Source organism: Haliotis rufescens, unplaced genomic scaffold (assembly GCF_023055435.1).
Source record: "Haliotis rufescens isolate VD_foot unplaced genomic scaffold, xgHalRufe1.0.p SCAF_7, whole genome shotgun sequence".
NCBI lineage: Eukaryota > Metazoa > Mollusca > Gastropoda > Lepetellida > Haliotidae > Haliotis > Haliotis rufescens.
This window is the reverse complement of record NW_025964361.1, coordinates 47,101,143-47,116,809: the sequence shown is the minus strand read 5'-3', so window position 1 is coordinate 47,116,809 and position 15,667 is coordinate 47,101,143. Positions and strand designations below refer to the sequence as shown.

General features: G+C 40.0%; 1 protein-coding gene across 4 annotated transcripts in view; it reads left to right on the top strand.

The window, feature by feature from the left end:
• LOC124143683 (putative bifunctional UDP-N-acetylglucosamine transferase and deubiquitinase ALG13) overlaps positions 1 to 15,667 on the top strand; it is a 146,091-nt gene that overhangs the window by 67,958 nt on the left and 62,466 nt on the right. For all 4 annotated transcript variants that reach the window (XR_006862317.2, XM_046512726.2, XM_046512723.2 and 1 more), the window contains one exon: positions 6,353 to 6,456. Coding sequence is in view for 3 of the 4 variants with exons in the window: in XM_046512726.2 (XP_046368682.1) it covers positions 6,353 to 6,456 (104 nt within the window). In the remaining variant the exon portion in view is untranslated. The remainder of the gene's footprint in view (positions 1 to 6,352; positions 6,457 to 15,667) is intronic.

The following is a 15,667-nucleotide window of genomic DNA, read 5'->3' as shown; positions in this document are numbered from 1 at the left end:
ACAGACAGATCGCTGGCTCAATTAAAAGTTTCCAAATGTATTCTCCAAATATTCTGTCAGTTTCTGTCCTTTCATTCTTTTCTCAAACAGCACTCTGTGTTTCAAAAAACTACCTTGTTCTACTTTTCTGAGCTTGTAGTGTGGCATTATTTATGTACTTACGTTAATTTGTAAATATTCATGGTATTGTCCTACACTTGTGTCAGAAAAAATTCAGTTCTGCCAGTCAGGACTGAATGTGACCGATTACTATTGGCATGGCAACTTCTCCAAGCAATCAGACCCGTGAAGATCTGGGGTAGAATAGGTCTTAAGCAACCCATGCTTGTCATAAGAGGCGACTAACGGGATCGGGTGGTCAGGCTCGCTGACTTGGTTGATGCATGTCATCGTCTCCGAATTGCGTGGATCGATGTTCATATCATCACTGGATTGTCTGGTCCAGACATGATTTACAGACTGCCGTCATATGGCTGGAATTTTGCTGAATGGGAGCGTTAAACAGCAAACATTTTTAGCTTTTTCTCGTACAAACATTAAGCACACATTTCCATAAGTTATTGGCCTCTGTTTTATGTTGACTAATAAATCTCGATATCAATAGCTCAGTAATATGTTTAAGTTTAGTTGAAAATATCTTGGTCAAGTGACTCGTTTTCATGCTTTTTATTCAATTAATTTTGGTTGTGAAATTTCCACTCAAAATTTGGATTGGTACATTGTATTGCTAATTCATGCTAACATATGAATTGAAACAATTATTCCAAATAGGAAAAGGTTAATTTTGAAAATTTTCTCACAGAATAAACATAGATTGTTTCTATGATATCAGCAACTTAAAGGTTGAAGTGGAAAAATGAGAATGTTTCAAATCATATTAATCTGAATAAAGAAGGATAAGGGTGCAGAATTTCTGTATCTGGACATTTCCAAGTTGCAAGTTACTCATGCATCTGATTTGGGTTGGGAATGCACCTCTTAAGCAGAAGCAGTATGTTCTTCTTTAAGTGCAAATTTGCAATGGCAAATAACCATGGAATGGAACGAAAGCTTTGTGAATTTTATTTTGCCTGAACCCAAATTCTAAGCTTTTGTGTTTAAAGTGGGGTAAATATTAAGAAAAGATATTCCATTTAGTTACTTCATTTGTCGTACTGATCTTCCAAAATTAGTTCTCAAAATTGGAGAGGAGATATAATTTAAAAAATGTAAAACATTTGTTTGCCGGCTTCATAAACAAAAGCAGTAATACACTTTATGAAATAACAAATCCATTATACGATTCCATTTGTTCCAAAAGCATATGCTTATGAATGACTTATAGTGATGATAGAAGGTGTTTGCAAAAAGGGGAGCACCACCAGAGACATCTCACAAACACATACTAAAAAGTGAGGTTTATATGTTCAAATTAAAATAGGGAGATATCATCTTGGTTACTGATGCGTCAAATTTGTCAACCATAAAACATTTTGAAAACTTTGAAAGGCTTTGAATGCTGTAATCCTCACCAAACAACTTTGAGCAACAATTGTATTCCTTTAGCATTATTCCTAAGCCGAGACCTGGCTAATGTGTTACGCGGCTGACACTTGTTGAACTTGTGCAGTTTCCCATGGCGGCCATCAGACTGAGGATCTCACAAGGTGGTTGATATACTCACTTGGGGAAAGTGGAGCCCCACCCTTCTTTATTTTCATGCTCTCCTCAACATTTCATAGGGATATTCTACTTGGCCAGATTTGGGATAAATCTGACTGGAAGTTTCGAGATGTTAGTGTACGAATAGGATACAATTTAGGCTGACCATCTGGACACTCAGGATATCCCAAATAACCTGTGAAGATCTGGTTCTTCAGTAATCCATGCTTGCCTAAGTGGCTTGTTGTATAAGGCAACTAACGAGATCGGATGGTCAGGCTTGCTGACTTAATTGGTTGATGCATGTCATCGTATCCCAATTGCGTGGATCGATGCTCTGGACCAGACCATCAAGTGATTCCCAGACTCGATTATTTACCGACCACTGTTTGTTAAATCGTGTTATTCTGAACTTTTTAAACAGGAAAAGCCCAACTATATTACAGATATGAGCTGGGTGGATGTATCGTGCCTGGTTATGAGCTGTGACAATGATTTTTCATGCATATATTTTGGCATTTAACATGTCCAAGCCGAAAAATCGAGGCGACGAAAGCCGAGATGTCATTTGACTTACATCACACAAAAAGATGGAAATAATAACTTAGCTGTAAGTTTTAGATATATTTTTGCTGATTTAAAAAATGATGAATTGAAATGCAATACGTATTTAAGACATTGTGAAATGTGATAGATTTAATAAATGAATGATATGACAGGTAGGTTCATAATATTATATACTATTTTGAAGTGACTACGGCTTGGCCGGTCAACCGGCCTACGGTGTCTGGGGACTCCAGGCTTCTTGGCCGGTGTACTGGCCTACGGTGTTGAAAAAGTTAAACAACAAAGAAAGAATCCCTGTCAAGTGTTAAGTAGTATGTTTCATGAACTTCCATGTGTCTTTTGAAAATAGTTATTATGGCTTTGATCTGATTTGATAAATGTCCAAGATTGCACTGACACATTCTAAAATGTAGATACAGAACATTTCCTCAAGGTGGTTTGCCTGGGGCACACCAGAAACCCTTGGTTTGCCCTGATTATGTTTCTGGGTTTGTCAGCACCATACCCATGCTTTTGTGTTTCACCAAAGTGGTAAACGTCCGAGACCTGCATCACTTTGAACTTTAAATTCCTCCCCCAAAATCTCAGACAATGTGATATGGGTTAAACCCAACTCACTCACTAACACTAGGCAGTTGCAGTAACTGAGTGCTATCATATAATGTGGAAAAGCATTTGAGTCCTAATAACAGTTATAAGGAAATCAATTTGGTTTCTGTTATTATATTCGAGTATGTCCATTTAAGAACAAAACTAACATGCTTCGTCAAACAATCAATACAGGTTGCAATTTTGACAAAAGGTTGTTATATTTGAAAATATGTAGTAAGTTGTGCTTTACCTTTTCCCACCTGTATACCTGACACATTGTGTGAGGAAGATTTATTCAACTTTCCTATTTCAAGAAAATTATATCACCCCCTGAGCTCATCCATCATTCTGAAATCACTTGAAACAATGACTTGATTCATCATTTCTACCTCAGATTGCATTCATTGAAAACTGGAGACATCACAGTGTGGTAGTACGAGTTGTGGTTACAGGTTTGGGTGGACGAGAGGCCCAGTGAGGTGGGTTTTGTTCGTCCTTCGGCAATATTCTGACAATGACAATATCATGGTCAGGATCATTGTTTGCGTGGAATGATGAGTCATTACTACACCATAGTACAGGAATGGGGGATGTTTACAACCCCAAGGTCAGTTGGGGGGTTGATAGTACAAGGGAGAAGAACTCTCTACCCCTCCCCGTCTAGTTCAGGCAGGGTAAACAGTTCAGGATAGCATTTTCTCAACTCTATTCTCTTTCTCTCCTCTCCTTTCTCTTACAGTAGCGTCCATGGTCTAGTTCAGTTGGGGTAAACAGTTCAGGATAGAATCTCTCTCTCTCTCTCTTTCCATTTCCTCTCTCCCTCTCCTCTCTCCATTTCTTCTCTCTCTGTCTCTCTCTCTCCCTTTCTCCCTCTCTCTCTCTCTCCCACTCTCCCTCTCTCTCTCCCACTCTCCTTAAGTTGGTGAGTACTACAGAGTATAGGGAGTTGTGGCATAAAAAGGCGTATTTGCGTTACCCCAAAAATCCTTAAATTTAGGACACATTTAGGTTGACAATAAACAATGAAATCTGAAGTTAGTGATTTAGAAAATTTAATTTTGAGACTGTTAGTCATGTCACATGAAAATTTATATCCCAAACTACAACTTGTTTATAACACTACTGTACCATGAAGCTGTGGAGGATGTGCCTCGTGGTTAAGAAGCGACACACAGTTGGCCAGACCACAGCATATTTAATGGCCATTCTCCCTAAGGGGGAGGGGAGGGGTTGGGGTTTCACATGTTGATTTAGGTTCAGAGGGGGGTCAGAATTCACCCATCAAAATGTACAACATACACAAGTATTTCAATAAAGAGAAGGCATTTTTGTTTTGGAAATAGTTAAATATACCACTCAAAAGAAGTTATTTATGAGTATAGTTATGTCATGCCATAGTTTATTTTCGTATTGCTACAATTAGTCTGTCATGTCATGGTATTTTGTCATATGATTGCAGTTAATCTGTCATGCAAAAAAAAATTGGTTCTTTAACTTCTTTTGAGAAGTCTTTTAACATTGGATGGACAGACAGACAAGTCAATAAAAGGACTAAGGCCCACAATACTCTCATTAAACAGTCATTTCAAGGGGCAAATTATTTTTCATCAATTAATTTCTGAGAATAGAATAAAAATCTACTCACCGAAGAAATAGTTTCTTCATCATAGTTTTGAAAAAGATTCACTAAAAACATGGAATGACAAGGAATATATGTTTCAAAAAGTTTACCAATAATTTTTTCTCTTGTAGCAGGGTATAGATCATAGCTGAAAAACATGTGGTTATCTTTAATAACATTAACACCTTTGTTTTTGCATTAAATACAAGATCTAAGGTTGCGTTCAGTTTTGTATATATCAGCCAGTTTCTAAAGCAATTTTAAACTTGGAGAGAGTTAATGGAAGATTATAACATATCTTTCAATATTTAACATAGCCCATAAAAAAATTTACTTTTAATTTTCAAGGGATTTTGAGGTGCTCTCCCACCCAGATTCCTTTTAACACTTACATCAGCGATCGACACTGAATCATTTGGAGGCTGCAGTAATAAAGCTGAAATATTGTTGACAGTGGCATAATAAACTGTACATCACTGCATTCATTAGGGGCGGTCGGGTAGCCAAGTGGTTAAAGCGTTAGCTCGTCACGCCGAAGACCCGGGTTCAATTCCCGACATGGGTACAATGTGTGAAGCCCATTTCTGGTGTCCCCCGCCGTGATATTGCTGGAAAATTGCTAAAAGCGGCGTAAAACCTCACTCACTCACTGCATTCATCTCAAGTCATTTGTGAGTGTAGTTGGCTACATGCTTGCCATCCACTTATATAATGTCTGGCTACGACCCTAACTTGCCACTTGTGTGGCAGGCTTCAGTGTATCATGGTATCATGAGCGTCTAGATTCAAATGCGGAGTGAAAGATTTATTCATGAATTGAATTTCAAGTGGTTAGATAAACTTTCCCCTGTTAACTTCTCAGGAACAGCTTCCAATACTGTTATGGCTTATAGGAGCCGTTTCAGATGTAAGTAGAATGTCTATTTTATCTGAATTTCTTTTATGTACTGATTATCAATAAACAACAATGGCTCTCGATTTAAAGTCTCTATATTTGATATATTATTAGATGGAACATGTTATTACAGATGTAAATATGCGAGGGTGGGTAGTTTTTCCACAGGTGTTTGAATGATGAAGAGATTTACTTTCTCATCTGTTACTGGGTCAGTCATTAGGGGCAAGTTGTTTTAGGTTCTGCAAGTTGCTGTGCAGAGTTGCATCCCTTGGGCGTACCAGAAACCTATGATTGTGGGTTCATATCCTGGTTTTCCAAATAGTTTCTAGGTTATCCGTACCAAACCCGGTATGGTATATTCCATTTTCATAGTGTCACTTATTGTGATCTCCATTCAATGTGAAGACCCGGGGAGAATAGGTCTTCAGCAACCCATGCTTGAAGACCTGGGGATAATAGGTCTTCAGCAACCCATGCTTGTCGTAAAAGGCAACTAATGGGATCGGATGGTCAGGCTCGTTGGTTGGTTGATGCATGTCATCGTATCCCAATTGCGTGGATCGATGCTCATGATGTGAATCACTGGATTGTCTGGTCCAGTTGATTATTTACAGACCGCTCTCCTATAGCTGCAATATATTGCTGAGTGCTGCGTTAAACAACAAACAAACAACAACAAGAAAGCAAGGCATCAACACTGTTCCAAAATGCAACTCTCACTGTCGGCTGCGTTCTCACTGTGTCCCATACAGAATGTGGTATCACATATTAGGTCAAATGTTTCTCACACAGCGCAAAACAAATACACTTGATATCTTTCATAAACAGAGCAAAAAAAACACCATAAAATAAAATGCACCTTGAAGTATCAGGCAAAGCATGTATTTCACATTCACTTACCCGAACAAGACCTAATGTATTTTTCCACAAACCCATTTCAAATAGAGCATGGTGGTTTGAACTGTGCAATAAAGTGTCTTGGTTTTAAAAAGTAAATTGTGCCAAGTTAATAACACTGTTGAACTATGTTGCAGGTATTGCTGGCCAGCCACACAGACAGACTCTATAATGCCCATATACAACACTTGTCAGAAAACCAGGGACCAGTGGAAGTCTTCATAGAGGAACTTGGAGAAAAGTAAGTTGTTAGGAAAGTAGTGCCAATACATGTGATATTTGTCAAAATGTCCCCTTTTGCTGATTTCAGAGTAGAATTAGCTCCCAAAGATATAACTAGATGGCCAAAAATGTAATTGGATGTCCACAATTTGAATGGTCAAATTGTCATTGGTTGGTGAAATTTGTCTTTGTATGCCAAGTATGGTGATTGGATGGATAAATTGTGATAGGATGGCAAGTATGGTGATTGGATGATTAAATTGTGACTGGATGACCATATTGCATGCAAGTCACTATATAAGTGCAATAATCTTGGACCCAATGTTAAAAACCCCATTTCAACTCACCTTTTCATATTAATAAATTGTCTGCTTGGGATTCCAGGATCAAATAAGTCCCAAGGTATGAATGCATGTTGCACAAGGTGACTAAATTGGTGTGCATACCCCAACACTGGGGAATGTGGCTCATAATAGAAATCTAGTTTTTGGGTGCAGACCCAATTATTTTACCGGTCACCACCATCATATAACTTGTGAAGTTGTGGAGTGATGCATGGGATTAAACAGCAAACAAAATAAGTCTTCTGCAATATATTGTGTTGGTGAGAGGCAAAATGGGGATGAAATCAATGGTTGCTATACCTTATTTATAAATGTTAAGTTTTGAAAACAACCCCCATTTTAATCACTTTAATAAATAAATTCACAACAGGTATTTAATATTGAAAGAAATATTTCTTATAGCAATAGCCGACAAGCTAAGTTCTAATACTAAGTGGATGTTTTTCCATGAACTAGTTTATGTAGATATATGTCTACTTCTGGAGCTCAGTGGTCTTGATTAAATATGTACAATAGTTATTGCTTACTTAAATTTAGGGGCGGTCGGGTAGCCCAGTGGTTAAAGCGTTCGCTCGTCACGCCGAAGACCCGGGTTCGATTCCCGACATGGGTACAATGTGTCTGGTGTCCCCCGCCGTGATATTGCTGGAATATTGCTAAAAGCGGCGTGAAACCATTCTCACTCACTCACTCACTCACTCACATAAATTTAAGTTTTGACACTGCTCCTGTTTGTGCCCCGATACACTGCTCCTGTTTGTGCCCCGAGACACTGCTCCTGTTTGTGCCCCGAGACACTGCTCCTGTTTGTGCCCCGATACACTGCTCCTGTTTGTGCCCCGATACACTGCTCCTGTTTGTGCCCCGAGACACTGCTCCTGTTTGTGCCCCCAGACACTGCTCCTGTTTGTGCCCAGAGACATTGCTCCTGTTTGTGCCCAGAGACATTGCTCCTGTTTGTGCCCAGAGACATTGCTCCTGTTTGTGCCCCGAGACACTGCTCCTGTTTGTGCCCCGAGACACTGCTCCTGTTTGTGCCCAGAGACACTGCTCCTGTTTGTGCCCCGATACACTGCTCCTGTTTGTGCCCCGAGACACTGCTCCTGTTTGTGCCCGGAGACACTGCTCCTGTTTGTGCCCCGATACACTGCTCCTGTTTGTGCCCCGATACACTGCTCCTGTTTGAGCCCCCAGACACTGCTCCTGTTTGTGCCCAGAGACACTGCTCCTGTTTGTGCCCCGAGACACTGCTCCTGTTTGTGCCCCCAGACACTGCTCCTGTTTGTGCCCAGAGACACTGCTCCTGTTTGTGCCCCGAGACACTGCTCCTGTTTGTGCCCCGATACACTGCTCCTGTTTGTGCCCCGAGACACTGCTCCTGTTTGTGCCCCCAGACACTGCTCCTGTTTGTGCCCAGAGACACTGCTCCTGTTTGTGCCCAGAGACATTGCTCCTGTTTGTGCCCCGAGACACTGCTCCTGTTTGTGCCCCGATACACTGCTCCTGTTTGTGCCCCGATACACTGCTCCTGTTTGTGCCCCGAGACACTGCTCCTGTTTGTGCCCCCAGACACTGCTCCTGTTTGTGCCCAGAGACACTGCTCCTGTTTGTGCCCCGAGACACTGCTCCTGTTTGTGCCCCGAGACACTGCTCCTGTTTGTGCCCCGATACACTGCTCCTGTTTGTGCCCCGAGACACTGCTCCTGTTTGTGCCCCGAGACACTGCTCCTGTTTGTGCCCCGAGACACTGCTCCTGTTTGTGCCCCGATACACTGCTCCTGTTTTGTGCCCCGAGACACTGCTCCTGTTTTGTGCCCCGAGACACTGCTCCTGTTTGTGCCCCGAGACACTGCTCCTGTTTGTGCCCCGATACACTGCTCCTGTTTGTGCCCCGAGACACTGCTCCTGTTTGTGCCCCGAGACACTGCTCCTGTTTGTGCCCCGATACACTGCTCCTGTTTTGTGCCCCGAGACACTGCTCCTGTTTTGTGCCCCGAGACACTGCTCCTGTTTGTGCCCCGAAACACTGCTCCTGTTTGTGCCCCCAGACACTGCTCCTGTTTGTGCCCCGAGACACTGCTCCTGTTTGTGCCCCGAGACACTGCTCCTGTTTGTGCACCGAGACACTGTTCCTCTTTGTGCCCCGAGGCACTGCTCCTGTTTGTGCACCGAGACACTGTTCCTCTTTGTGCCCCGAGGCACTGCTCCTGTTTGTGCCCCGAGGCACTGCTCCTGTTTGTGCCCCGAGACACTGCTCCCGTTTGTGCCCCGAGACACTGCTCCCATTTGTGCCCCGAGACACTGCTCCCATTTGTGCCCCGAGACACTGCTCCTGTTTGTGCCCCGAGATGCTGCACCTGTTTGTGGATGGCTATTTTTGTGAGTCTAGGAAAAAAACTCTTTCCCTTGATGCTCAGGCTATTATAGGTTGTCACATTTCTTCTCGACTTTTTCAAAGTAAACACTTTTGGTTACTGTGAAAACATGATATACAGTATAATTAGCAGCATTCAAAGCATAGATAACAAAATAGTTTGGTTTTCTTCACAAACCTTTGCACATTCCACTTCAGCATTCTACTTCAGACTTCAATGTTTTGTCATAGTCTCTATAGACATGAGTAAATGATAAAAATGTGTTTGAAATAAGACTGACAAAATGTCATCTTTTTTCTGTAACTTGTACATCATCAGGAAAGGCAAATAGTGTTCAGAGGTTGAAAGGAAGGTGGGGCCAGTTTCTAGTGTATTGATTATGAAATGTGTATATCTACATACAGCTTTCTGTACTTCATGAGTAGCAAACCCTCCATTGTACATAGATACAATTGTACAGATGCGTCTGAGAGGCAGGGCTCTGATCAAACATTGGATTGAAAAGTCCCTTTTTGGCTTTAGATGAAAATCAACGTTTGAGAAAAATATTATTCGTGTTATACAGTGTATTAGAAGTATTCAGGATCTGAAGCCCAATACAAACTTGCCCACCCGTGAAGTCCTGGGTAAGAATATGTCTTCAGCAATCATTGCGTGCCACAAGAGTCGACTATGCTTGTCGTAAGAGGCGACTTATGGGATTGGGGTTTGTCAGGCTTGCTTACTAATGGTTGATGTATGTCATCGTATCCCAATTGCATGGATCAAAGTTTAGGCTGTCAATCACTGGAATGTTTGGTCCAGATTTGATTATTTACAGACCGCCAACATATCTGGAATATTGCTGAGTGCGACGTTAAACAACAAACAGAACCAACTTGTCTTCCAATATTGAAGATGATTACAATAGGGCTTCTAGCCTTTTGCTCAGAGCCATAATAATAATAATAATAATAATAATAATAATAATAATAATAATAATCCACTTGTATGTGCATAACTTCCATATTCATTGTAAATGTTTGAAGTGCTGCATGATTATTACCTTAGTCAATGTATCAGTGATCACCCTTATGGTACTCAAAGGAGAATACCCAGTTAGTGTTGTGCGATTCACTTTTTATCCCCCACTGGGCCAGAATGGCCGAAGGGGGATTATGTCGTGGTGCAGTCCGTCCGTCCGTCTGTCCGTCCTGTCTGTCTGTCTGTCCCACAGAGGGTACTAAGCTTGTGAAATCAACTCTCCTACAGTTTCCAGAGAATATCCCTGACACTCTACACACAAGATGTCGACATGTTGATGATACGCATATCGCAGTCACGTTTCATTTTGACAAATTTTGACAGAGTTACTGCCCCTGTTTTACGGAGCTTCATGAAATCTACTCCTCCAGTTTCCAGAGAATATCACAATATCTAACTATAACTATAACTATAACTAGTTTCCTTGTATAAGGCTTTTGTGGGTGAGCTACATCCTTATGGCATTAGCATTCAGACTGGATTACTCCAACCAAATTTTGTGCACAATTTGTTTTAAATGCAGTGCCATCTACTGTTGTTATTTCATAAAATACAAAGAAAATATAAAGTCGTTAAAAAAATTCATGCAGGGGATGTTGTGCTCTCAGAGCACTCATGTGTTCATTATTTTGGCTTCTGAAAAAAGCTTAGGAGAATCTTATTACAGTTTGTTTTAATTTCATGGTTCTAGGTATTAAGGGCATGTATGTCATATTGAAACTTGAATCATTTGTGGAATTGTTAATTATGGTTAATATGTTGACCATGTTTCTAAGGCAAGGGAGTTAATTGACTTAAACAAAGATGTACTTTTGTGGCTTGGTTGTAGTGTGCCAGTTGCAATGAGATATGTCCTTTCTATGTCCATCCTACTGACCAATCAGATTCCATCTCATGTCGTTTAAAAATGGTTATTGATATTGCCTTGCCTGGCACTCCGCATTAAGGGGATAGAACAAGGACTGGTCAGCTTGGGGTCTGAATGCTGTGTCTGAGTGGGGTATTTAAGTTAAACTGCTGCATGGTATTTCCTTGATCTAGCACTATAAAACCAGCATTCATCTGGACTAGTACAAGCATGCAGCCATACACACATGTACCCATGTATGCATATCATATACCAATAGCGTTGATCGATGCTTAGGTTGTCAATCACTGGATTGTCTGGTCCAGATTCAATTATATATGGGAATATCATATAGCTGGAATAGTGTTGCTTAAAACACAAACAAGACACAATTTTGTATGAAAAAGAACTTAAAAGTACTCTTCCCATTGCTGAGCAACGATAAATCCACCAGTATAAAAGAAAGTCATGACCAAAACTTACCAAAACATCTTAATTCTGGGAATTCATTGCCATATCATCACTGAAAAATTGCTTAATACCGGTAACCATAAAGGCTTTTATGTTTTCTCACTCATTTGTATATCGCCCAGCACGACCTGCCTTTGTGCCTTAGTTATACTACACTGTGATGGGTAATATAGCTCGACTGCCACTCTGCTGGAAGTGTGAGCAATCATGTGTGATAATAATTACTGGTATGAAACCATTTCTTCTGCCTTGCTATTCTGCTCCGCTGGTTTTTAGCTATTATATGTACACATAAGTTCTTACAATTAACTGTTTTCCTAATGGATTGTAGATTTGACCTATCACTAAGATTGCCCTCTGTGGCTTATAAACGGAATGTGAAATTGTTTTATGAAAAGATTCCTGGTTGATTAGATGTTTACAAATGAAATTTCCATGTATGCATGATGCGTACTGATGAAAGTTTTGTGGAAGTTTATTCATGGACACTCGTTCAGTGCTGGGAGGTTTCAAGTGGTTGAACAGGCAGATATGTGATTGTCGGTAGTTTGTCGCGAAGTAGAAAGTCTTTGTGATAGAACAGACATGGGTGTGGTGGGGATGTGATTCAAGGCCCTCTGACCCATATATCTAGCAACCATGGATGATATTATATCATGACCAGACCAGGTTGGATGAGTTGAGTTGGAGAGATTGACAGTTGCAACTTCTACATATGACTGGGAAATTGACAGGAAGGAGAAGTGAGTGGTTTTTGTCTTGCGTGTCTTAACGTTTCGTGTATTTTGATAAATGCCTTGTCAGTTTTATGTTTTTTGTCTCCGCTTATTCATTATATTTTTTATGTGTGGAATGTTTAATTGAATTAGTTTTTATTGCCTTTTATCAGAACTTTTTATGCGTGACAAATTGCTTTTCACTTTTTGGACGTAAGATATTATTTCTATGCCATTGGTGTAGAATGTTTAATCAATATTTTTATATTTGTCTTACACTTTTATGCATTTTGAGAAATCTATTTTAAGTTTTGATATTAGTCATGGACAATTCATTTATGTGCCTCAGGGGTAGTAAAAAGAGTGTCAAATATACATAAGTATTAATCTATTGTGTACAGGATGATATCCCATGTGAAATATGATTGCAGAGTGAGGCTTCTTTTAAATCGTACGTGTGAAAATGCTGGTCTCCAGATATTCCTAACAATAACATAAGAGTGTTATGTTCCCTTATGTGAACGTTTGCTGTCATGTGTTATCATGTGCAAGTGCACTGGGAGGCGTCGTTGAAGTAGAAAAGGAGTTGTTTGATCTTAGTAAATATTGCATTGTCAGGACGGATCATTGGAGGTGTAAGTCGTCATTGAGTTGTTGCTTGATGGGGTCGTAGCAGGTGGAATTAAGAAGTGCCCGAACAAAAACCTCTTTATCAGCTTTTATTGGCCTCCATCGCCAATTGATGTGTACGTCAACATGGGTATGTGGGTTCTTATGTGTCCCTCAGGGGTGAAGCAAGATGGAACATGGTAGAATTACAACTGGATCAGTATTGATAATATAATATAATATAATATAATATAATATAATATAATATAATATAATATAATATAATATAATATAATATAATATAATATAATATAATATAATATAATATAATATAATATAAAAGATAGATTTTGTGTTCATCATGACAAAGGCCTGGGTTCGATTCCCCTACATGGGTAGAATTATTGGGTAGGGTATAGTATAGTATAGTATAGTATAGTATAGTATAGTATAGTATAGTATAGTATAGTATAGTATAGTATAGTATAGTATAGTATAGTATAGTATAGTATAGTATAGTATAGTATAGTATAAAAGATAGATTTTGTGTTCATCATGACAAAGGCTTGGGTTCGATTCCCTACGGTAATATTGCTAAAAGTGGTGCAAAACTGTTCTTACTTTATTTCATCATTGCTCTAAAAATATGGGTACAATGTGTGAAGCCTATTTCTGGTGTCCCCCTTTGTGATATTGCTGAAATATTGCTAAAAGCGGCGTAAAACCATACTCACTCACTCTAAGAACAGATGATTTTTCCCACTAATCAATATGTAGTTTATAAATATGGATAACTTGTTTTACTAGAACCTGCATGTATAATAGATATAATACAGCCCTGTCTACTCAAATTCAATCTTTTATTTGAATTAATTATTCTGGCAGGTTTATTATAAATGTTTTGATATTTTTCTCTTGCCCCAATTATGACTCTTATGTAACACAATACCTGTGATTTCAAGTGTTAAATGCTGACGACTTTGTGGCCTAATTTCTTCCTACAAGCTGACATGTCATGTGATGATACGCCTTTCAAGGTGAGCCCAACTCACTCACTCACTCACTCATGCATGTGGTCTCCTCCTCAGTCTGACATGCTTGTGTCCGCTAGCAGTCAGTTTCCCAAGTAACTGTGCTTCGTCCTCCCCTTGTATGTAGTAGGTGTACTGATGGGTCATGATAATTATATCCTTCCTTGCCTCTCTTCAAACACACATGTCTGGCAGGATTATATTAATCATTATAGCAATTTGTCAGCCACCACCTCTTGCTGTAGCCTACACGATGGTTCATCCCTGAAAGCAGACTAGTTTCGGAGAGATTTTGAAAAGGTTAATTTAGCCTTCCTTGCCTCTCTTCAAACCCACATGTCTGGCAGGATTATATTAATCATTATAGCGATTTGTCAGCCACCACCTCTTACTGTAGCCTACACGATGGTTCATCCCTGAAAGCAGACTAGTTTCGGAGAGATTTTGAAAAGGTTAATTCAGCCTTCCTTGCCTCTCTTCAAACCCACATGTCTTGTAGGATTATATTAATCATTATAGCGATTTGTCAGCCACCACCTCTTACTGTAGCCTACACGATGGTTCATCCCTGAAAGCAGACTAGTTTCGAAGAGATTTTGAAAAGGTTAATTTAGCCTTCCTTGCCTCTCTTCAAACCCACATGTCTGTCAGGATTATTTTGATCATTATGGCTATTTGTAAACCATCACCTCTTGCTGTAGCTTACAAGATGGTTCCTTCCTGAGAACAGACCAGTTTTGAGGAGAATTTGAAAACATTAAATGCCTCTAGTTTCACCTTTCAACATTGTGGGCATACCATGTTAAAATTGGTCCCTAACAACCTTTGTTGGTCGTACAAAGCGACTTAGTGGATCAGGAAGTGAGGGTCATGATTTGGTTGTCTGATCGTTGCTCATAATATCAATTACTGTTTTTTCTTCCACCAGTCAATCACTAATAGTAAGTAATAATAGTACTCTGGCGACAGTTTGTCCAGTCACCTAAGACCCTACAGTTTCCGTGCAGAGTTGCCTCCCTTTGGCATGCCAGGAACCTATAATTGTGGGTTCAAGTTCTTGTTTACAGAATCAACCTGATTGCTTCCTGTGGAATTAAACAACATTTGCTCACTCAAACCAACCAAGGTTTCCTGTGGAACAAAACAATCCCTCATTCAAGCCAACCCACCCACTTATTAACATGGATGAGAATCATCCACGAATCCGTGAATTTTAGTGACCTAAAATTTGTTAAAATCTGATGGCTTCCCCCATAAACACTCCAAATTATGGACTAACGCTCCATCGGAAAGATGTTTCAGCTGAAAAGGAAAATGTCCGTTCTCATCCCTGCATTAAAAAGCAGTCAGTCATTGTGTTCAAATTGCTGTACATCTTTCTGTAAATCTTGCTGTGTCAACATGACCGTTTCCTGTGCCCCGGGCTTGCGCCATGATTGTGCCTGTGTGTTTGGGTTGACACTACATGCTCCCAACACTATGGCCAGGTTAGAGAAATGTGGACACAATATTATGATAACAATAGACAATAAATGGAGCAGAGTGGTAGATATCTGTCAAATAGTTCCTTCTCGTCATGTTTTTTCAGGAGATTGTTGCGATGACACGCCTGACATATATTTTCTTCAATAACAACCTTTGTATGGCCCTTTGTCACCTGTTTCTGGCCTATTCTCAGTGCTGTTTAATTGTTATGGTTTTTTGTGATCACTGTGATAGTTTTTCTACCAACAGGTGGTAAAATGTTGTCCCGATAGCGTGACTTGACATAAGAATGAACTCGGGAAGACACGCCACTGCGACAGTTCAATGTT